This window comes from Equus przewalskii, chromosome 9, assembly GCF_037783145.1.
Source record: "Equus przewalskii isolate Varuska chromosome 9, EquPr2, whole genome shotgun sequence".
Lineage (NCBI taxonomy): Eukaryota > Metazoa > Chordata > Mammalia > Perissodactyla > Equidae > Equus > Equus przewalskii.
Window position 1 is genome coordinate 58,543,810 of NC_091839.1, and position 23,344 is coordinate 58,567,153.

Here is a 23,344-nt window from a genome sequence, read left to right on the forward strand (position 1 = left end):
CTTCCCTATTTTCTAGTCGGATTGTTTGTTTACTTTTGAGTTTTGAGACTTCTTCATGTCATAAATGTCTTTTAAAATAATTTTTTAGTTTACTCTTTCCCTTGTCAATATTTAGAAAACTAAATGATTAAAGAGAGGACCACCTCAGCAAATTTATTCAATGTTTGGATCACTGCCTATTGTGGTTGAAAAGGTGAGAGGGACAGAAATGAAGATACTTGTTCAAAAAAACTTCTGCTCTGGGGCTGGCCTGGTAGCACAACAGTTAAGTTCACGTGCTCCGCTTCTATGGCCCAGGGTTCTCTGGTTCTGATCCCGGGCACAGACCTAGCACCGCTTACCATGCCATGCCATGGCAGACATCCCATAAAGTGGAGGAAGATGGGCATGGATGTTAGCTCAGGGCCAATCTGCCTAAGCAGAAAAGAGAAGAATTGGTGGCAGATGTTAGCCCAGGGCTAATCTTCCTCAAAAAAACAAAACTCAACTCAACTCCTGCTTTGTTCTAAGTGCTATTTAAATGCCATCAGTTGGGGCGGCCGGTGGCTCAGCGGTTAAGTTTGCACGTTCCACTTCTGTGGCCCAGGGTTCGCCCGTTCGGATCCTGGGTGCAAACATGGCATTGCTTGTCAAGCCATGCTGTGGTAGGCATCCCACATATAAAGCAGAGGACGATGGGCACAGATGTTAGCTCAGGGCCAGGCTTCCTCAGCAAAAAGAGGAGGATTGGCAGCAGATGTTAGCTCAGGGCTAATCTTCCTCAAAATAAAATAAAATAAACGCCATCAGTCATTTGAAATTGTTCTCAGCTATTTCTTTTCCCCTAGTCTGCCAGTGCAAGCCATTCCGTGAAGGCAAGTAGGCAAAACCTTCTGCAGACAATGCAACATTATGGGCCACATATCCTTCCAAAACGTGCAGAAGTTACTGAGCCTAGACGTCTCTACAAGCCTACTAGATCAACTTCCCAGCGTAAAGCTGTACCTCCTGACTCAGGAAAGTCCATCTGCATTTGTAACAATGTGTCTGAACTTTTGATGGCAATGCAAGATGAGCTGGACCAAATGAGTATGTAAGTATTTTTATTCTTTATCAGAAGAAGTAGGAAGATATTTACATATCTTTTTTTTCGTCTCAATCTTAAGAACAATGCAACTTATAAATTTTTAAAGGCCTTGCTTAGCCATTTGGGCTTATTTTGATCTGCAGATTTGTTGTCACTGATTTTTCATTGTGTTTATTGATACTATTTAAATTTTCAACTGTATGTAATTACTGCTTTTCCAATCTCAGGAGTTTCTGTATTCCCAAGATCTAAACTGTTAGACAAATATTACTGTCATTCTAACAAACCAGGTCTAGTGACCTTAAATTCTCACAAAAGCTTTTTATGAGAAAGAGTCTCCTTTTGTTTTTTATACTCTTTTTAGTTAAATGAATGAATATTTCTAAATGTATCTAATCTCAAATCACAAGAGCCTGTTTATATTTACCATAGATTTAATTAGATAACCCTACAGAAAGAGATTGTCTTTGAAGATTAATATTTAACTCTGACTAAAATTTATGATTGGACAGAATATTGTCTAATTATGGCAAAGACATATACCATAAACTATAATAGTGCTTGATATTTGCTTTTCTTTTATAGGAAGATATTTGCTTTTCTTTTATAGGAAGCACCAAGAACTACTGAATCAAATAAAGGAAACTGAAAGCCATTCAGTCTTTGAAAATGCAGAATGTGAACTAGAGCATTTAGTCAAGAAAATGGAAATTAAAGTAGAACAAATTTCCAAACTGAAGAAGCATCAAGACAATGTAAGAAGGCTTTAGTAAAAGATTTTAATAAAAATATAATATATCTGGATTCAGAGTCATATGTCTATATGACCTTCCAAATTTGACGTCTGTGTGTGTGGCTTGGTGGAAAGGTGATAGTAGTCACTTAGGCCTATTTCAGAATAGAGCCGTCTGTCTCACTGGCATAAATGGGCTTCTACATAACTCTCCAAGATAGTATTAAGAAAAGGGAGCAAGAAAGTTTAGTTATGTGTTCAGAAATGGCTTTGGGAAAATTGTGAGGGGGGCTAAATTTGGCTTTGCAGTCCTCCCAGTTACCCTTTTAGCATTCTTTCCTCTTATTCCTTCCTCCTCTAATATCATAATGATGTCCCTTATGTTGACAGGTCTCTAATTAAGTACCATACAAAAGCCTGGCTCCTCAAGCAGTACCCCAGTTGTAAAACCACTATCTCCACTTTACAGAACAAGCTGTGCCGTGTTCCATTCCCTGGGGACCTGCACTCAGCTAGCTGAAGTGTGCTGGTGAGGGGGACTCTGTCCTTGCATGTGAATTCTAAATAACTAAGAATGGCATAGCAGTTTTAATATTTTAACAGGAGAATCATGGAATATTATAATATTTTACATTAAGGCAATGACTCCATAGGTTGGATTATTAGCACTATATCGCTGCCAGAACAGAAGGCAGAGGGAGTCTTGCCAGGAACCCACAGGTCACATCATATAGCCATTTGCCTATGGAATAATCAGCATTCTTATAAGTTGGTGATATATAACCTCACAATTAAGCCTCCCCTGCTTTTATAGGAAAGTAATAAAGGATGCAGAGTTTTATTGCCTTTATTCTTCTATGGTCAATAAAGAAAGAAGGAAATGAAACTTTTGAAGCAAATATTTTCACTTTACTGGCTTTTAAGGCTATAGTAAGTACATTTTTTTTGTATGATTGTGTTAGGGCAAAGATTATATAACTTGTATGCTTTCTTAGACTCACATAGGAGAAACTTGAAGGGAATAGAAGAATAGTCATTTTTTTAAAATTTAGGCAGTTTGCAGGTAAATTATATTTTGAAAAATAATATTTATATTCCATAACAGCTGTAACAGTATAAATTTGCAAGCGTTTTATGATGATAAATTTAATATCTGCAATTAAAATGGCCTTAGACAAATAGAATACCAGGTACTTAGCCAATGTCTGGATCACCTCTACAAATTAGGTCTATGCATAAGTAAAACAGACTAAGTAATGGACGGGGCTTGGAAAAAATGGGTTTTGGCTAGTCGATAGGTTTTGTTTTGTTTAATTCTGTTTACTGAACCATTACCAGATATTCCTAAGTGAGATAAGGTTATTCCCTAGACTTTTTTTTTTTTACTGGTATTCAGTAGTACTTTAAATTCAGGAATACTTTTAAGTAACATATCCTATATATATATGTATATGTATGTATGTATTTTTTTTTCCCAACTCTGTAAACTCTTTGCTCATTCCTAGCACCAAATCTTTGCTTGCTGGTAATATCACCTGAAAGATCCTCCTCTCTCCTCTGTTCTCCAGTTTTTCCCGTTTCATATCCTCCATAAACCTTTCTCTCAGCTTCTCCAGCCCACATTGATGTTGTCCTGCTTTGGCCTTCTCAAATATACACTTTTTGTCGTCCTCAGACTTATCCTAGCTTGAGTTATTCTCTAGTTTCACATATATGCTTTTCTTTTACTAATAAGAGCAATAAGTTCCTTGAGAGCAAGGATTGTTTTATTCGTTATATTTCTACCTGACTAGCACAGTGTTAGGCATATAATAGGTATTCAATAAATAAAACCTTAACAAACTTTTTAATTTCATGTAATCTTTAAACCATCAATCTAATCCATCTATTATAGAGTATATTTTAAATATACTTTTGACTAAAATATTAGATTTTTTTCTCTCCAGGTCCGTAAACTACAGCAAAAAGTTCAAAACTCAAAGATGAGTGAAGCTTCAGGTATTCAGCAAGAAGATAACTATCCTAACGGATCAAACAACTTAAAAAATAGCCCCAGAAAATGTTTGCTAAACAACCCTCTTCAGAAGAGCAGCAACTTTCATCCAGTACGAGTCCGTAATCTTCAAATGAAATTGAGAAGAGATGATATCATGTGGGAACAGTAACACAATAACAAAGCTGTCACTTGAAATGAACTCTGTCAATGAAATCCTGAATTGTCTAAAGTGGTTTTAATTTAATACACCTTTATGAAATTTTGAATTATGTTTCTAGCCTCTATAAAGTGTTAAGTTGTGGTATCTTTAAATTAATGCCTAATGATCTCCTAAGAGTCCCAAATAATAAATGATTGCTTTTTTGTTTTTTTATTGACTGAAATACCTAATCTCACCATGTTTTAGAAACTTTGTTCACTTTGCAGATAGCTTAAGTTAAATCTACAAAATTATACAAGATTGATGGTATTTAAAATTGAACTAAATTTGAGATACAAGTAGCATTCCACTTTTTCATTTAGTAGGCTTGTACCCTTAAGAACCAATGTAAAATGAGCAGCACGTATGGAAAGGTTTCCCACTTTCCTGGTGCTTCCTCCCTGCCTTGTTTTAGAGCTGTGAAATGTTTTTCTTTGTTGGAAAGGAAAAAAGCTTGGCAAAGAGGCCTTTAGCCCAAGTTTCTATGTGACACTTACAAATGGGAACACACAGTTAACTTAATTTTTAGATGGCAATAACTCAACTGCAGAAGTCTTCCTATGCTGTGCCCATTCTTTTACAAATCTAGTGTTGTTTTCCTTTAACGCCAGTGATCTATCTTATCTTACTCCTTTATAACACTAACTTTTTATGACTTTCAGTCTTTGCATTAGATATAATATTTATCAGTATAAATTGAGAATGTAACTTTCCAGAACCCACAAAACTGGCGTTTTTTTCTAGGAAAGTATAGGAAGAAGTTGGAGATTTCATAGCCTCATCGAGCAAAAGTTCAGGGAAATATGATGCATTATTTTTTATATTTTTAAATCAGTGATGTCATAAGAGGTTTCTTTGTGTATATATGCTTTATAATAAATGTTTGACCCATCTTCCCAGAAGCCTATGGAAACTAGTACAACTCTTCTGAACTTTTTTGGTTTCTGACTGAAATCCTTTGGGGTAACTAGAGAATTGGACTCATCAACTAAAGTAGAAATAGAAGACTGACAGAAAAGGTGTAATAGAAGGGAGGAGCTCAGAAGATAGGGTAGTAGTTTGAGAGGCGGTGATTCCAAAGGATGGAGTTGGAGGTACGTCGGTCTATAGCTGGGGGAGTGTTCAGGCTATAAGTGTGAAAGAATTTTTAGGTCAGGATCTTAGAGAACTAGAAAAAGCAGTTTTTTAAAAGATAGTCTTTATGTCCGCCAAGGAAATTCCTGAAAAGTATGTGTAGGCGAAAGCGGGTAGTTGTGGACCTTCTGGGATAGAGGAGGAAAACTGTGGTTCATTCTCATTGAGAGAAGAGTGCCATGTTAGAAACCTGTTCGTACCTGAAGTGGGGAGATGACTGAAAGTGGGCAGATTCATACCTGGAATTGTCCTTGAAAGTAACTAATGGCAGAGATAAAATTTCTCTCCCTCCGGTTTAAATACTACATATGTCCTTCACTTGCTTTCACTCCCTCTCCCTCTGTCAGCTCCTTCAACCCCAGAGGTGTTCCACAAAGTGCTTCATATAAACTCAGTTTCGTCACCTAACCTAGTCTTCTGCTTTGCTTTTCCTCCTCAAGAACGTGAGTGCTGTTGTTTATACTTAGCAAAAAACTCACCAGGACCGTAATGCAGCCCTATCTTCCGGTGCCTTTGTGTTCTGTGCACTTAAGAAGGTGGCTGTATATATGTAGCTTATCAGTAATGAAGTCATTACTTGTGAAAATGTATTGCTAAAACAAATTACCATAAAAAATTTTAAAGTCATTTTAGGAATACTTGAATATTTCACTTAAGAATTGAGAATTTTCTTGCAAAATTAGTGTAATGTTGTAGTTTTCAGAATTAGGAGATTTGGGTTCAAATTGTGACTCTGCCATTTAGTAGCTTGGACAATCAAATAACGTTTTGGAGCCTCTATTTCTCAATTGTCAAGTGGAGATTATATTACTACCTACATCACAGGGTTGTTGTGAGGAGTAAATGAAATAATATGTCAAAGCACCCAGCAGAAGGGTTGATACTGAGTAAAAATTTCAATAAATTTTAAATGTGAGTGGCCAAAGAAAGATAATGTCATAGAACCTAAGTTTATATAAGTTAAAGCCTGAAAGCAAGAGCCAAAATGTATTTTTCATAACAGTGAGAATATTCTAATTTACTTGGTTTTTTTGTTCTTTTTTTCTTTTTCTATGTGCCTGGGAGGAAATTGGTTTGGCTTGTTCCCAAATTTAGGTTTCTAGTGGGAGGAGGTGAAAAATACAGTCCCACCATGCTGCAGAAACACATAATGACACGCAGCACCTTGGTGTGGAGTCTGTGTTGGTTGTTGGGGTGCCATTTCTTAATGAAAGAAAATAAAGATTGGTCTCTTGTTGCTCCATGTCAGCTACTGAACTAAAAATGTGTCTCTGCTCACAGACTGCTGCTTGCCAGAGCCCTTGACTCCCCAGGGGTGGAGCAAACGGTTTCCTTCCTGGACAGGGGCGATTTATGGTCAGTGTACAAGAGTTGCTGTAGCAACCCCACAGCTGTGCTCTGCCTAGCAGAAACTCGGTACAATATCATTGATTTTGTTCACTTAAGTGAAAAACTGATTGGTTTGTTTTTTATTTAATCAGAAATTGATAAAGTGAAATTGGAACTTTCTAGCCAAAACAAGTCTCAACTTTGAAGCTGTGAAACTAGACAGTTCGAGTGTTTGAAGCAGCAGGTATTGTAAATATTCTAATCCTGGAAATAGAAGTTGGAAGCTTGAATTAACTGTACTTGTGTGGGTCCTTGGCAACCCATTTTTATTAGGTTGTAGCTGAAGGTAGAAGGGTCTGAGGGAAATGCCGAGTTTTCAGTAGTGTAAGATTAAAAAAGGCGATACTTAATATAATGAGCTAGATGGCTAGGATGGTATACTTGAAAATTATTTTTGACATTTTTGTATAGTCTTCTTACTTTAAAAATACAAGTTTAACTATAGTGTTCTTAAATCCATGAGAAGGTGTCAAAAAATTCAATTAAAATTTGACTTGTAATGTTGTGAGAAATCAAACTAAGGAGAAAAGGCCAGTTGGTCATGTGCCGTGGAAGGAGTGCTCACTGTGACCAAAAATGTACCAGCTGCCGTTGTTGGTGTAGAGTAAATAGTGAAACTCCTAATGGGGTTTCCTGGAACTCTATTCAGCTGTAACTAAAGCTGTACCTACTGAGAACATTTAATTGTATGTGAAGTTTAGATAAGTACAAGCTGACTCCCAGATGTAGAACAAGACAAATCTGTCTAAGGCATAATAGCATCTGTAGGATGAAAAACCTCTTTATGGGTGCCATGACACCTTTTAATTAAAGTGAAATGAGGATAAATAAAAATAATATTGACGATCACTGACCTGAAATAAATTTACTTCTTGGTAATTAAATAGACCTTGCCAATGCCTCAGCCTTTTTCTTCGTAAACTATATACTTACTTTCATGTGACTTTTCACCTTTAATTCCTTTTTTTGTATTTTGTTATGTAAGGAGAATTAGACATAACAAAATTGTAAAGTTAAAGTTTTCAAATATTCTCTAGGCTAGAGTTTGTTATTATTATAGCTATGAATTAATGGTTTACTTAAAGAATCAGGTGGATTTTTTTTTTTCCTGGTGGATTTTTGAGAGTGTTCTACTTATTGGCATAGAGTCATTGAATTCTTATTTGGTGCAAAATCCTACTAGATGCTGTAGGCAATCATTAGAATTATAAATTAGCTCCCCCCCCCTACACTGGAAAAATTTATTTTTTATTATGTGAGCATGGTCTGTTGTATTCCTATATGTTTAATAATTCTATCAGAAAATAGTAGAGAAGCAAGTTGATCTCTTGTTACTTTATTCTCTGAGGCAGTTTTGTGACCATATAAGACTTATTAATGACCAGTCTGTAATGTTGGGAGACTGGATCCAGAGGTTGGCAATTGGAGGAAGAATCTTAGGCATTATGAATTATCTGTCAAAGAAAGATAAAGATTTCTATAAATGATATAATCAGCTTTCTAGAATAATCTTTTAAAATAAGGGTGAAGTTATCCACCATACTTTCTGCCTAGATTTGCTTGCCTAGATTTTGCTTGTCCAGCGTTTCCTCTTGCTTCAGACTCAATTTACTGCTTCCTCTAAGAAAGCCCTCTTTAAGCCTCCCCTTCACACCCTTGCCTTCAGCCAAATCTGGCTTAGCTGCCTCTTCTAGGTATTTCTCCCATCTTTGCACTTGGCACACTTTCTTGTTATCATTTGTCTTCCCCATAGACTGAAAGCTCCCTGAGGGCAAGATCCTTGCTTGCTCACTACTGTAGCCCAGCACCTAGCACAATACCTGGCCTGGAAGTAGCCTCTCAATAAATATTTCCGTGAAATTATGTTTCATGAAAATATATTAACATTATTTGGTGGTCTCATCTGAGTGAGCATATTGGGTCAGGTACTGCTGTTTCAGGCACTGGTTCAGCTGTTCTGCTGTTTCATCTTTCAAAGATAGGTGACCATATTTTACGTAACCACTGGTTAAGAATATTCTAGTATTGTTTGTTTGGGGGCACAGACAACAGGCACTCAGAATGATGCTTTCTTTTGTATTATGTTGCTAAGAGGAAGAGTTTTGAGAGTCAAGGTAGTTCCTTATTTGTATATTGGTGTATTTGACTTGTTTATTCAGCAAGTATTTATTGATCTCTAATAATCAAGTATTTGTTGATCTCAAGATACTATGCTAGATGCTACAGGAGATTCAAAGACAAATTATGCATAAATTCTGTCTTCAAATTGCTTATAGTCTGCTGGGGCGATAAGACATATACATAAACATAATACAAGGAAGAAAACAATAGGTGACATAGAGGTATAATGACCACCACAGAGTAAATGCTCAACAAATATTTGTCTACTGAATCTTTGTTCTCATCTACTGACAGATAAAGTTGGCCTGTTTGTATTTCTTCATTCTCTACCTTTATATATATGTAGGTTTCACCTGCTTTTTTACCTGGTGGCAGTATTGGTCTGGGATTCTTAATCTTCTATAGGCTTGTTATTTGAAGATAACAGTTCACCTAGTAATTTCAAACAAATACTGTCCATATAACCAGTATCAAATTCAAAGGCATGAGTAAAAATGAACATGAAACACTGAAGTAAATGTGAAGAGAGTGAAGAATCAGGGGCAAAAATAAAGCAATAATATCTTGGTCTAAAACAGAAAAATAGTATACAGAAAATTTATATTCTAGAGGTCAATTATTGACGCACAGAATTATGCAGATGATTGCCACTCACTTTCCTTATGAATTTAAGCCGCTCAATTTCCTCATACTTCATCTTCCTCATTGGTTGGACCAAGTCAGTGTTTTTCAAACTGCAGGTCATATCATATTAATGGATTGTGAAATCAATTTAGTGGGTAACTACCAACATTTTTTAAATGATATAGGATAGCACTGAAAATATCAGAGTGCATCACATAGAGAAGGTAGCCAGTGTTTTGTGAAACCTTGTGAGTACTGGATTATAGTTTAAAATGCAGTCCTAGTTTATTTGGAGAAGAAAAAGTCAGCTTTTAATAAATGTTCAAAGGTGAACGAGTTTGAAAGATGTGGAGGAAAGTGAGATAGTCAGTTTAAAATAGAAATACTCCCAAATCCCCTATGATGGCTTGTAGCATGCTACTGTTTACCTCAGAAATGCATTACAAATCTGTTTTATATGTTTTACAGATAGAAGTCCCATTTTAATCAGTACCATTACATTTCCTGGTCTATAGAATACTCTTTCTAAACACCAGTCAACTATGTTAGAGAAATGTGTGGACACAAATAAATGTACTGAACATGAATCCCTTACCATAACCTCATTATTCCTCAGCCATTGTTGCTTTCTTGTCTCTACCTCTGTATAGAATCTAACCAAGTATAGGTCTTATGGTTAGAAAAGAAATTTGTTCTGCAGGTGCTCGAGACAGTTTTAAAATTCATGAAGATGTGAGATTTGTGGGGGGAAAACTATGTGCATGTCTTGAATCTGAAATGAGCAAAGATTTATCCATTGACCTACTCTGAGCAGCAACAGTCAACAGCACTAAAAAAATTAAAAACCTGATATACCACCAGTGCGGCACTCTTCAAAAACATGTCATTTTACTGAGCAATAGACCTGATTGAATACTTTTAAATGAGCGAGTAGGGTATGTAAGTATCTTACTTGAAAAATGGCTTCCTTAAATAAAGTAACTACTCTCTGAGAGGCTGTATTTCTTTGACTTTTGATGTCCTGTTCAGTGTATTTTATCATGGCCGTATCAGCTCTGGCTGTGGTCAGAACATAGGAAGAAGTGCCATGGGGAAATGAACATTGGAATGATGTTCATTATAATGGGATACTACCCACTTGTACAAGGTTATTCACCACTACGAATTATTAAATTTGCTTCCACTATAAATTATTCAATTTGCTTAAATAAAGATTTTAATCTTTATGAAAAGAGGATTGTAAAGTGAGCCAGACCTTCTAGTCAAAGCTAAAATAATATATTTTTGACCTAATTTTGCTTAATCTGATTAAGTAAATTTTAGGGTAAATTCTGAAAAACCTTGGAAAGTGTTTAGTTTTCCTTGAAGTTAAATGTACCTTGACTTGTAGGGTATTTCTCAGAAAAATCTATTACTGAGCTAGTACAGAATGTGAATCATTTCTTGACTGAAATATAAGATCGATGTTTACAGGGCAGTTGTCCAGAATCTTCTTGCTGAATTGGAAAGTATTTCACTTTTCATCACTGTAGGTCCTTTTAACTTTACAAGTGTGTTATTTAAAACATAAATCATATTGGTACACAGGAAACCCATTTAAAATTAAATTTAAAAACACTCCTGAGAATTCCATGGAACATTTATGGTTTTGTAGTTTATGATTTCTAGCAAAAGAAAAAGTGTCTTTAATACTTTAAAAATTATTTTTCAGAGATAGCTAAATCCAAAATATGTAATACATGTGAGAGAATAGCACTATTAATATATTAAATAGTGAATGCTTGAACACAATATAAAAAGCATTATTACCTTCATTTTTCCAAGAATAAGCTAAGCTACAAATTTAAAGCTGGGAAATTCAGTACCAGAGTTAAAGGAAGTCATTTTTAGGTTAAGAATTTTTGCTTTTGCTTTAATCTCGAAAGAAACTGGTCTTTTAAAACCTTATTCTATGATTTCATGTATATAGCTCCTCTGTTGGGTAAACGTGGGAGAATTTCTATCAGTGTTACACACTTTGATTCACTCTGGTGATATGATTTAAATACTGGACACCTAAGCTAAATTTTCAGAGAGGGTCCTTTTCTCTTTGTTCTTGTACAGTATAGCTCGCAAGTAAAGGGAGAGCTGTGCCTTTGTTATTTGAGTAAAATATTTGCCTGTGATTTCTAATTCTCAGAGCATCCTATATGGATATGCTACAAGAAAAGTAGAGTTTGATTCTCTTAACTAGTCTACTAAAGTACTATTGGTTCAAACTACTGCCTGCTAAAATAAAACATAAACCACTCAGAGACTAAAGCATTTAGAAAAGAAAAGTTTATATGCAAAGAAGATTTGCCAGGGAGTCCAAGCTTTAGAAGGCCAACCTCATCAAATTAAAAATCTGGCAAATATGTAAAGGAAAAAAACAACCTACAAAATTACCCACATCACCAAGTTTACAGTTACTTTATTCAAGGTAGAAAACAGTTTTCTCACATAATTGTCATATCCAAAAAAGTCATCACATATCTTCAGACATCAGCATTGCCAAAATCAGGGATATAGTTGTTTTTGTTAGAGAGTAACTTACAGGAAAGACTCAAGGTTTCATTTACTTGGGAAACAAGAACCAAGCAGGGCAACTTTTGTGCCTGATGTTACTTTATTTAAAGGGGTCCCCAAGACCACCTTTGGGTTCAATGATTCACTAAAAGGATACGTAGAATTCAGAAAAGCTGTTATACTCACGGTTATAGTTTATTACAGTGAAAAGATACAGATTTAAATAAGCAACTGAAAGAGGAACATAGGGTCAAGTCCAGGAAGCAGCAGGCGTGAGCTCCCAGTTGTCCTCTTCCGTAAAGTCATGCAGGCAGCACTTAATTCTCCTAGCAACAATGTGTGATGATATACTTGGAGTATTGCCAACCAGGGAAGCTCCTCCAAGCCTTGGCATCCAGGTTCTTTACTGTGGGCTGGTCACATAACTGACTGCCTATGTGGCTGAGCTTCAGTCTCCAGCCCCTCTAAAGGTCAAGCTGATAGCAAATGGCCCAAGGCCCCCATCATAAATCACATTGTTAGCATAGACTATCTGGCAGGGCCTAAGGCCCCCAGGTAAATAAAAATATTCTTATCGGGCAGGATATTCCAAGGGCTTAAAGGTCCTTATCTCCTAGGAGCTGAGCAAGAGCCAAACCTTTCTTTGGAATGTGAAAGGTTTGCACAACCTAGGCATGCTGTGTTAATCCTTTACTGCACAGTGTTTTTTATTTTGTTTTCTGACTCTGGAGAGTGAAGTGCATTGCTTACCCATCTGGATAAGGTGTCAATTTTGCTTCCAAATTTCCTCCTAAGGCATGGCTTTGACCACATAAATTTGCTTAGTGATTTTCTGACGCGGTGTCATTACTTTAATGTTTTGTTTTATTTGGTCAGTTTTATTGTATAAGCATGATAAAGGTTATGCTTAGTGCACAAAAACCTTCCTGTAATCGGGTTAATAAAACTAGCCATGTGACACTACTTCTATATTGTAGACACAAAATAGCCAGTAACCATTCTACAGATAAGAGAGAGGTGAGTTTAACTTGAACCAAACTGAGGAATATAACGCTGGAAAGCCTTTTCTAGAAAGGAAGAAATAGTTCTGGAGAAACATGGTTTTCCTTACAGTCTTCTATCTTTTTAGAACAAAGAACGTACATTAAACACATGCGGGATACATTTTCATCAATTGCAAAAAGGTATTTAGTTGCAATATAGCAGGTCAACATGACCCTGATGTTGGGAAAGGCAACTTATTTTAGGAGTACTAATACAGGCGTTACCAATATGATGTTGCCAATAGGGCGTAGGAGGGGGAGTATGCGTTCTTAAGATAGCGCATTCTTTAATGGTTAAAGCAGATGTACGCTGTATCTTTGACAGGCCAAAGTCAGGCTTTTTTTTTAGTTTGAGCCCAATCAGTTTTGAATCAGAGTAGTTACCCCATGTACCCCACTCTGTGAAAATCTCTTGTCAATATGTAAGATATTTCTCCTGTCAGCTCATATACTGAGATTAGAGACCAAGAATCAGCCAATTCACCTTGACCAAGACGCTTGGACCTTTGTTGTAATAATGGGCATGCCATATCTAGTTTAATGAGATTTAGGGCATCACCGTGGTTACAAAAGCGATTTTTTAATTACTGCCTGATACAAAGGAGAACAAATTTTTATTGAACGTATGCAAAAATAGCTACACAGCTATGAAAAGTAGAGGCATTTTGTGTAATACTTAACCATTTTTACCATTTTGGGGGATACTTTTGTGTTTTTTGTCATTTTATCCAGAATCATTATTTTTTTGTTGTCTTGATATGTATTACTTAAAAGCTGTATTAAGAATTTTCATAGAATTTTTTTCTGAATTCTAAAGGGTCAGCTGGAACATGATACCATTTAAAAAATGTTTCATTGCAGTTCATGCAAGTATAGCCAATAGAGAGTTCTAAATAAAGAAGGAAGGAATTTTTCTTATATATCCATTAGAAATAGGACACTTGGCCGGGCCACCCGGTGGCGCAGCGGTTAAGTGTGCATGTTCAGCTTCAGCGGCCTGGGGTTCGCTGATTCCCATCCGGATGCGGACATGGCACTGCTTGGCACACCATGCTGTGGTGGGCGTCCCACGTATAAAGTAGAGGAAGATGGGCATGAATGTTAGCTCAGGGCCAGTCTTCCTCAGCAAAAAGAGTAGCATTGGCAGCACTTAGCTCAGGGCTAATCTTCCTCAAAAAATAAAAAACAGGAATAGGACACTTGCCATAATTAACTCATTTAGTCCCTGGTAAGTAATTCTTGTTTTTCTGATTTGAAGTGAAACAAACAATTTCAGGGAGTCATCTACTTCTAGATTTAAAGAATCCTAGAAATCCTGACTCTATCTTTTGGGAATCTGACAGGTATCTGTTTATCATGCTGATATCAGCTTATGCTGAAAAGTTTGTTTCCATGAGGCTACTTCCTGTAGAGCCAACAGTTCTGAGTACAGTAAAAGTCTTTACTGAGGCTTTGACTCTTCATGTTTCTCCCAGAAGACTTTCTCGTCTGTAGCTTATACTAGGGACTTTAGGCAAACATAATTATGGAAAAAGCAGAAACTGTGGATGACAAGTCTCAGTGGTTCAGATTAATTGTAATAGCCAAGAACACTAGAATAGTGGAGAGTGGAATCCTTTTTTTTCTAAAATAACATATAATCATTTTATAAGGATTTAGTCAGTAATTACCCTGAGAGGAAAAATTAAAATCTCCAGGTTCTTTTAATGTATCCCATAAAATATTTTGGGATTATCACCTAGGAACGAAATATTCCTTTAAAAAATCAATTTTTTAAAATAGTTATTGTGCCAATCTTTGTATATAAACATGAGTATACTTCTCTCCAACCTGCAAGTCACACAATTGCTAAAAAAATCTTTATTTTATATTGTATTAATACATTTTACTTAAATGTAATTAACTTAGATTAAACTCCTCTTACTGATTTGCAAGTTCTTTTCATATTGAGGACATGGTAAGCAAGATGACTTTTACAGTAGTTTTGAGCTAATAAAAAGTCTAGAGTATACCAAACATATCTAATTATTTTTAGCATCTCTCCTTTTATGGGATAAATGAACAAACCTTTGTAGCTGCCTAGCAGCTGTTTGGGAGACCCCAAAAACAATTTTGATGTAGAAGACCATAGTAACATTTCATTATTCTGAATTTGGGGGCTGAATTTGGGAAATGCAATATCAAAAATGTTATCAGAGGAGAAAAGATATGAGTAAGTGATTAAAGAAAAAAGGTTACAGGGAATATTTAAAATAAACTAGGCATCAAGCAATGATATTAATTAGGAACTTTTTCAAAGATGAGGAACTTTTGTTAAAAAAAAAATAGTTCAAAGTAGAGGAAGATGGGCACAGATGTTAGTTCAGGGCCAGTCTTCCTCAGCAAAAAGAGGAGGATTGGCAGCAGATGTTAGCTGAGGGCTAATCTTCCTAAAAAAATAAATAAATAAAAATTTTTTAAAAATAGTTCAAGGCTATCAGGGCTGGCCCCGTGGCCCAGTGGTTAAGTTCGCGCACTCCACTGCAGGCAGCCCAGTGTTTCGTTGGTTTGAACCCTGGGCGCGGACATGGCACTGCTCATCAAACCACGCTGAGGCAGCATCTCACATGCCACAACTAGAAGGACCCGCAACGAAGAATATACAACTATGTACTGGGGGGCTTTGGGGAGAAAAAGGAAAAAATATAATCTTTAAAAAAAAAAAATAGTTCAAGGCTATGACAAAAGCACAAAATGCTAGACTTCCAAGAGTATTTTGGCCATATAAGAAGTCTCTGCTATTTGGGCACTAAATACCTTTTAAATGCTTTTTGTTCAGAGTCAATTCAACAGAAAGGAAATCCAAATTCTACTTTTATTCTTTTTGGATGCCATCCATATTTTATAGATTAGAATTCACAAGTCTTTTTCCATCTTATGAATAAATTCATCTAGAACTTTATAAAATGAGTTAATACATTTTTATGCTTCTTTCAAATTTATTATTTGCAGATTTTATAAACCAAGATGAAGTCCATTTCCCCTCATATCTTCTAGAACCTGTTGTACACCCTGAAATTTGTCTTTTAATATTTTCTTTCACATTCTGGCACATCCAGACAATTTTACTTTAAGACATCTTTTCCCATGATAGAAAAAAAAATTCATTATTTTGCATAAATACCTCTTGACAGACACACAAATATTCTTTTACATTTCTTTAAAAAAAACATATATACCAACATATCTCCGTTTTTCATATAAATCCTTTCAACCTATTAATTGATGGTCACTTACAACGCATAAAAATAAAAGCCAAGGGTATGTCAAATTATGTTTGTTGACCTAGTATTTATTTCATTCTCTGTAAATGACTTGCTTAGATATTATAATTTATATTCAAAGATTATTAATTAAATGGCTAACTCAATTTAATATTAGTTTAGGAATTAGAAACATTTCTATAAAGTTTTAACTAGTTAAGCTTCCCATGAAAAAACAAACTCAAGTCTTGCATAGGTTAGAATGGTATGCTACATTTAAATTCACATTGTAACAAAATCAGGAAGGAGACACTTAGCTATTTGAAAGCAGCATTATTAAACTAGTCTAATTTGTCCAAAGATTCACCTTGATTAGGAATATAATTACTTGAACGTTTTTATTTTTCATACTAAGTATTCAAGAGCTCTTCAAATTTTGTTTAAAAGTACTAAAGCTTTCTTTATATTTTTCTCTTGGCTATCAGTTTGCATTTTGTTACCTGTCAACTTGTAAACAAGGCTATTAACTTAAAAACTCATAGCTAAAAGTTGTTTTTCTTCTGCATATAGGCTTCATTAAGAGAAATTTTTCTTTAAGAACCAGCAGACTTAAAGCAATGAAAGTTCAATATTTTCTTCTTTTTCTAAAAATTCTTGAGTTCTCTTATTTTAAATTTATAAAAGTGTTTAACAGTTTCTATAAGCCAATCAAAAAAGGAGTTCAATTAAGTTTAAGAGACTTTATAATCTAGTTAAGTTTTCATCAGAGCAGGGTTTCTCAACCTCGGCACTATTGACATTTTGAGCAGATTTTTTTTTTTTTTTTTTTTAAAGATTGGCACCTGAACTAACAACTGCTGCCAATCTTCTTTTTTTTTTTTCTGCTTTATCTCCCCAAATCCCCCTCGTACATAGTTGTATATCTTAGTTGCAGGTCCTTCTAGTTGTGGCATGTGGGACGCCGCCTCAACATGGCCTGAGAGCGGTGCCATGTCCGTGCCCAGGATCCAAACCGGCGAAACCCTGGGCCGGCACAGCAGAGTAAACAAACTTAAGCACTCGGCCACTGGCCGGCCCCTTGAGCAGAGAATTTTTGTCTGGGAAGGCTATCCTGTGCATTGTAGGATGGTTAGGATCCCTGGCCTCTACTCACTAGATGCCAACAGCATCCCCCACACACACAACTGTGACAAGCAATAATGTCTCTAGATATTACCAAGTGTCCCCAGGGCAGAAAAGGATCACGATTACCCCCGGCTGATGACCACTGCTTCAGAAATAGGCAAAGGTGCTCAGAAAATATATACCTCACTTACCAGATGAATCATATTAGTCTTCTGGGAAAGCTGTGACAGGAACTCTGGAGAGTTTATAGCTGGAATTCTCCCACTTTGTGTATATGCTGTTTTTGTAGTACTTGTCCAGTCAGATTGTGGGTTGAGCTGGCGACACAACTTTAGGTTTATTAAACCTTATTTTTGGACACTGAGCTCTTTCTCACATCTTTACCTGGCTCATTTGTGTATTTATGCTTTCCTATTTTCTTTTGAAAGGAGAGAGAGTAAAAGTTATGCACCTAGACCTTTTTGGATTTCTTGCAGGCATCATGAAGTTCCAGGCAAGCCAAAAGTAATTGTTCTCATTCCATCACAAATTCGGGCTCATTTGTAGAATGGTTATAAAAACCAAGCAAAACCTTCTTTAAAGTCTCTACCCTTTTCTCTAAAACCATGTAAAAACAATTTAAAATTTTATTCATGGTGTATATTTTGTTTTCTTGGATGGCAAATCTGTTGGAATTAGAGATCCCTATATGGTGTGTTCAAATGACAACTTTTCTGACTCATTAATCTCCCATAATGTCCTGAGGGAGGGTGAAAGTTGGCTTCAGAGAAAGTTTATAATTGTAAACAGACTGTGGTAAAAAGCTATGCCTTCTTTTTTGAAGAGGAAAAAAGGCTTTTTAAAAATACACAAAAGGAGCCAACAACCTTAGTTTTATATCATTAGCCACAAATGGATCAAATGTAATCAAAGTATGAAAAATTCATCGGCTAATGGTAGCATCTCCAGATCTCCAGTGTCTGCTCTCCATTCCAGTGGGCACAGGAATATTTCTTTTTTAATTGATTTGAACTCAGAATGGCACGCAACGTAAAAAACAACTTAGAGTTTTTGTCAAAGGTCAGACAACAATAAAATAAATCAGTACTATGGGGAGTGATATGAGCAACTTCCCAACCTAGGAGAGAAGCCAGTTGTCAGTTTGACTAAACCACTGTCTCAAGACCCAGAGGCAAAGGAAAGATGTATCTCCGATGAAAAGAGATAACAGAATCCTCAAGACAAACATAAAATACAATCAGATAACTTTTTGTTACCGCACAAAAACCAACAGACCATTAAAAACTATATTTTCAATGTTGCTGCTACCAAAGGAGAAATAAGTGTGTACAAATCAGAACCAGCATGAAAACCAGACTTAATCAGAAAACGAAAACCTAGAAACACAAACCTAAAGAGTAAGAAAAGAAATAGAATCAACTAGATTAGAACCTTATTGCCATAGGAGATTCACCCTGGGACTGGAAAAAGATACACCTCAAAGGGCCGTTGAGTTTCTCTTAATGGACAATGCAGTTTACTTGGCTCTGGCAGGTGAGAAACACACCTCTGGGAAATAAATACGTAAAATCTTGATAGGATCGATAGAATGCTCAAAGGAATAATGAGACAAAGCATTTAGAAAAGAAAGGTTTAGTTCCAAGAAAAGTTCGCAAGAAACTCCAAGTTTTAGAAGAACTGGTTCATCAAGTGAAAAATGCAAAAGAGGAGGGAAAAAATTACCAACATTACCAAGTAATCTGTTCATGGTAGAAAAGATAGTAATTTTCTCACATGCTTCTCAGACACAAAGTTTATCATAAATCTTCAGCTATTGACATTGCAAAAGTTGGTGATAAAGTAGCTTTTATCAGAGTCAGTGACATAAATAAAACTTAAGGATTCTTTTGGGACAGTGAACTAGGCGCAGTGACTCTGGTTTTGTTTGCTTGTTTTACTTCTCTCACGGTGCAAGTTGTTTCATTTTCCGATTATGATGTACACACTTACTGATAACGGCAGCAAAGCAATATGTCAGTTTTGCTTCCACACATGCTGCTTTTGGTCCTTGCTAGTTAAAAATCCTTCCATGAACAAATACTGAGGTAGTTTATTATTACTTATGGTGAAAGACATACCAATCCAGGAGGAAAAACCAAAGTTTGAGGGAGGTAATTTGGAGAACAGGGATATTTTTTATTTTTTCTTGAAAGAAATTGTCATATCTTTGTGGACAAAATAATAGAAACTTAGAATTTATGGGGTTATAATACTACTGACTAAGACAAATCATGAAAATTTCATTTTGTGTGACAAAGAAGACTGGAGAGAAGGGGTAGAATAAAATTAAATTTGCCAAGTCATCTCAGTGAGAAGTTAAATTGGATGCAAAAGCTGACTTTGTCAGACCTCAAGGAAGAATAGAGGCAGAATTCCACACTTCAAGAATTTGTATAATACTTTGGGGCCGGCCCGGTGATGCAGCGGTTGAGTGAGCACGTTCCGCTTCAGTGGCTGGGGTTTGCTGGTTTGGATCCCGTGTGCGGACATGGAACGGCTTGGCACACCATGCTGTGGTAGGCGTCCCACATATAAAGTAGAGGAGGATAGGCATGGATGTTAGCTCAGGGCTAATCTTCTTCTTCAATAAAAACAAACAAAAAAGAATTTGTATGATACTAAAAGGATTGAGTTTCATATAATCCATATCCCTTAGATAAGCCTTTTCCAAACAGCCAAACACCTTGGTTTTCCCCAAAGATCTATGAGACCAGTTTTTCTCAAAATGTGGGTTGTGATTCATAGTGGATCCTGACATTGATTAAGAGTGGGTTGTGACCAGGAATTTGTTTTTAATGAAACAGAGTGGAAAATATCAGAGTACATTGTATGTAGTACTTCTCAAGTAAGTATCAAGACTTTTACTTCAGGCAAGATTTAATAGAAAGGTGATGCTCCCACTAAAACAGATAAATTACAAAGTCATATGTTTAAAGTCACTGAAAAGTTATAAACACAACAAAGACTAGAAGAACAAAAATTCCAGAAAGGGAAGAGCCCTGCTGGGTGAGTTGACAATCCTGGCTGTTTTATTCCTTAGAGCATTTGCCAATTCTGGTCACAGTGACTCTGTTTTTGGCATAGGGACTCTACAGGGACAAAGAGAAGCAGGTGAGTTTTTGAAGGCTGTGGATGCAGGCATGACAGATTTGAAGTCTGGAATATACCACTGGATATTTGCTGAATGCTGGAGTATAAGAGAGACTAGAGAACTGGTCCAGAAAGGCACAATAAAACCAGCAGTCTTGTGGTGCTTAGGAGATGAATTACTGCTCGAGAGAGGGACTGCATCAAACAGATGACAGATCTTTCTCTCAAGTTTTTGCCAGATATTGAACTTGGTGATGGGAGATTAAGCTCAAAACCTTCGAAGGACAGAATTTCAGGGATGAGAAGAAAGAGAAAAGCTCAGCTGTCAATCAAAAGCCTCAGAAGGCCATACCCAAGAAAGAAGCTGGATTGCAAAGGCAGAGTAAAGTCTGTGCACAGTGCTCAGCATACAAAATCCCACCAGAGACAGGGAACCAGCATGAAACACCTGGCCAATTTCCTTCTCAAGACGTTTTTCCAGATTTTGGAGCTGCATGAGTCAGGAGGCTAATGAGCTAAATTAAAACCTCTACAGGGCAGAACTGAATCTCATATAGTGTTTAAGGGCTGAAAGCTATCAATCAAAAGTCCAAGTGGGCCACACCTGAGGAAAAAGGACAAAGAAGAGGTAGAGAGTCTAGCTAAAACCAGAGTTCAGCCCTAATTGAGTCAATTCCTGATGGGATTGAGGTGATCAGTCCTTCAAATTATGTATCCCACAGAAGAAAGGGAGAAAATTTAAGAAGGAAAATAACATCATTATCAGTACCGTTGGTTCTTTTTTATATCAAATATAGCATATGATAAATTATAAGACTCGAGAATGGGCAGGGAAATGTGAGGGATAAGACAAAACACACATAGTGAAAACAGACCCATAGATGGTCCAGATGTTGAAATTAGCAGACAAGGACTTTAAAATAATTATCATATGTATGTGCAAGGAAGCAGAGGAAAAGATGGACAAAATGGTGAATAATTTTGCCAGAAATGGAATCTATAAAAATAATAAAATATGCATTATAGAGTTTAAAAATACAATAGCTAAAATTGAGAATTCGTTGGATAGTTTTAACGGTATCTTAGACTGAGCAAAAAGTAGAGTTAGTGGACTTGGGGACAGATAAATAGAAAAATATCCAAAGAAGCACAGAAACTAAAAGAATGGAAAGAATAAAACCAAGTATGAGACACATGTGGAATACAGTCAAGCAATCAAACATATGTTTAATTAGAGTCACAGAACGATAAAAATGAAAGAGTATGGGTCAGATGCCATATTTGAAATGATATAAAGTCAAGATATTCCCAAAATTGATGACAGACATCAGCCCAAACATTGAGGAAGCTCAGTGAACCCCAATACACAGCAAGGATATATACAAAGGAAACCAAAAGTATATCATAGCTGAACTGCTGAAAGACAGAGATAAAATCTTAAAAGCAGCAAGAGAAAACAAGACATCACTTTCTAAAAAAGCAACAGGAAGACAGATGACTGATTTTCTGACTGAAATTGTGGAAGCCAAAAGACAATTAAAAGACATTTAAAGTGCTGAAAGAAAAAAAACTGTCAATTTTATACCTGATTAAAATATCCTTTAGAAATCCTAGTAAACTAAAGACTTATTCAGACAAATAAAAGCTGAGAGAATTCAGCAGCAGCAGACCATCACTATAAAAAATACTAAAGGAAGTTTTTCAGGCTAAACGAAAATGAACCCAACTGGAAGCATGGCTCTTCAGGAAAGAAGAGCAGCAGAAAAGATAAATATGTGGGTAAAAACCTTCAGTTGACTTTCAAAGCAGAAAAAATAAAATGTATTGTGGAGTTTATATGAAGAAGTACAGTAAAAATCAGTTGCATGAGTTGTAGGAAGGAGGGAAGTGGACTTTAATCATTGTAAGGTTTTTATTCTTTGGACAGTCGTTAAAAAAATGCTAGTTTAAGGTAGGCTGTAATAAGTCAAAGACGCTTATTGTAATCTAGAGGAGTGCTTATCAAAGTGTGGTCCTTTGACTAGCAGCATAAGCATCATCTGGGAATTTGTTAGAAGCAAAAATTCTCCAGCCTCCTCCAGACCTACTAAGTCAGCACCTTTGGAGGTTGGGCCAAGAAACCTATGTTTGAGCAAGTCCTCTATGTGATTCTGATGCACACTAAAGTTGAGAACCACTACTCTAGAGAACTACCAAAAGAAAACAAACAGGTATAATTAAATACCTAATAGAAGAGGTAAAACAGAATAATAAAAATACTTGATTAATCCAAAGTAATGAAGGAGAGGAGGAATAAAGAAACAAAGAATAGATGGCACAAATAGGAAAATAAATAAAATGAATAAAATACGTAGTAAGATTGTGCATTTAAACCCAACTATAACAGTAATCACCTTAAATGTAAATGAACTGAATGCCCCAATTAAAAGACAAAGATTCTCAGACTGGACTTAAGAGACAAAAAAGACACAGATAATTTAAAAGGATTAAAAAGATATACCATATAAACTCTAATCCTCAAAATAAAAAAGCTTGGGGCCAGCCCCATGGCCTGGTGGTTAAGTTCAGCATGCTCCACTTTGGCAGCCTGGGGTCAGTTCCCCAGTGTGGACCTACACCACTTGTCGGCAGCCAGGTTGTGGCAGTGACCCACATACAAAATAGAGGAAGATTAGCATGGATGTTAGCTCAGGGAAAATCTTCCTCAGCAAAAAAAAAAAAAAAAAAGCTTGCATGACTGTATTACTAATACAAAAATTTGACTTTAAGAAGTATTACTAGAGATGAAGAGGGACACGTCATAATGATGAAAGGTTCAATTCAATGAAAAAACTTACAATCCTGTTTGTATGCAGCCAATAATACAGCTTCAAATATATAAAACTAAAATGTCAGAATTAAGAGGAGAAATAGACAAATCCATAATCATTGTCAAAGATTTTAATACACCTATCTCAATATCTCATAAAAATCAGACAAAAGAATCAGTAAAGATA

At 36.0% G+C, this 23,344-nt stretch overlaps 2 protein-coding genes across 55 annotated transcripts in view; both read left to right on the forward strand.

Moving 5' to 3' along the window:
* The window catches only part of CEP57L1 (centrosomal protein 57 like 1), a 74,328-nt gene extending 66,923 nt beyond the window's left edge, over positions 1–7,405 (forward strand). For 30 of the 50 annotated variants that reach the window (XM_070559246.1, XM_008520546.2, XM_070559239.1 and 27 more), the window contains 3 exons: positions 828–1,072; positions 1,677–1,821; positions 3,746–7,405. In XM_070559246.1, the coding sequence (XP_070415347.1) occupies positions 828–1,072; positions 1,677–1,821; positions 3,746–3,964 (609 nt within the window). In that variant the 3' untranslated portion in view covers positions 3,965–7,405. Of the gene's footprint in view, positions 1–827; positions 1,073–1,651; positions 1,822–2,189; positions 2,329–2,613; positions 2,730–3,745 lie in introns of all 50 variants that reach the window. The other 20 variants (XR_011522609.1, XR_011522608.1, XR_011522614.1 and 17 more) reach the window with 7 other exon arrangements.
* CCDC162 (uncharacterized) overlaps positions 6,564–23,344 on the forward strand; it is a 165,506-nt gene continuing 148,725 nt past the window's right edge. For 3 of the 5 annotated variants that reach the window (XM_070559199.1, XM_070559200.1, XM_008520826.2), the window contains exon 1: positions 6,564–6,701. The gene's annotated coding sequence lies outside the window, so the exon portion shown is untranslated. The remainder of the gene's footprint in view (positions 6,702–23,344) is intronic. The other 2 variants (XM_070559201.1, XM_070559202.1) reach the window with 1 other exon arrangement.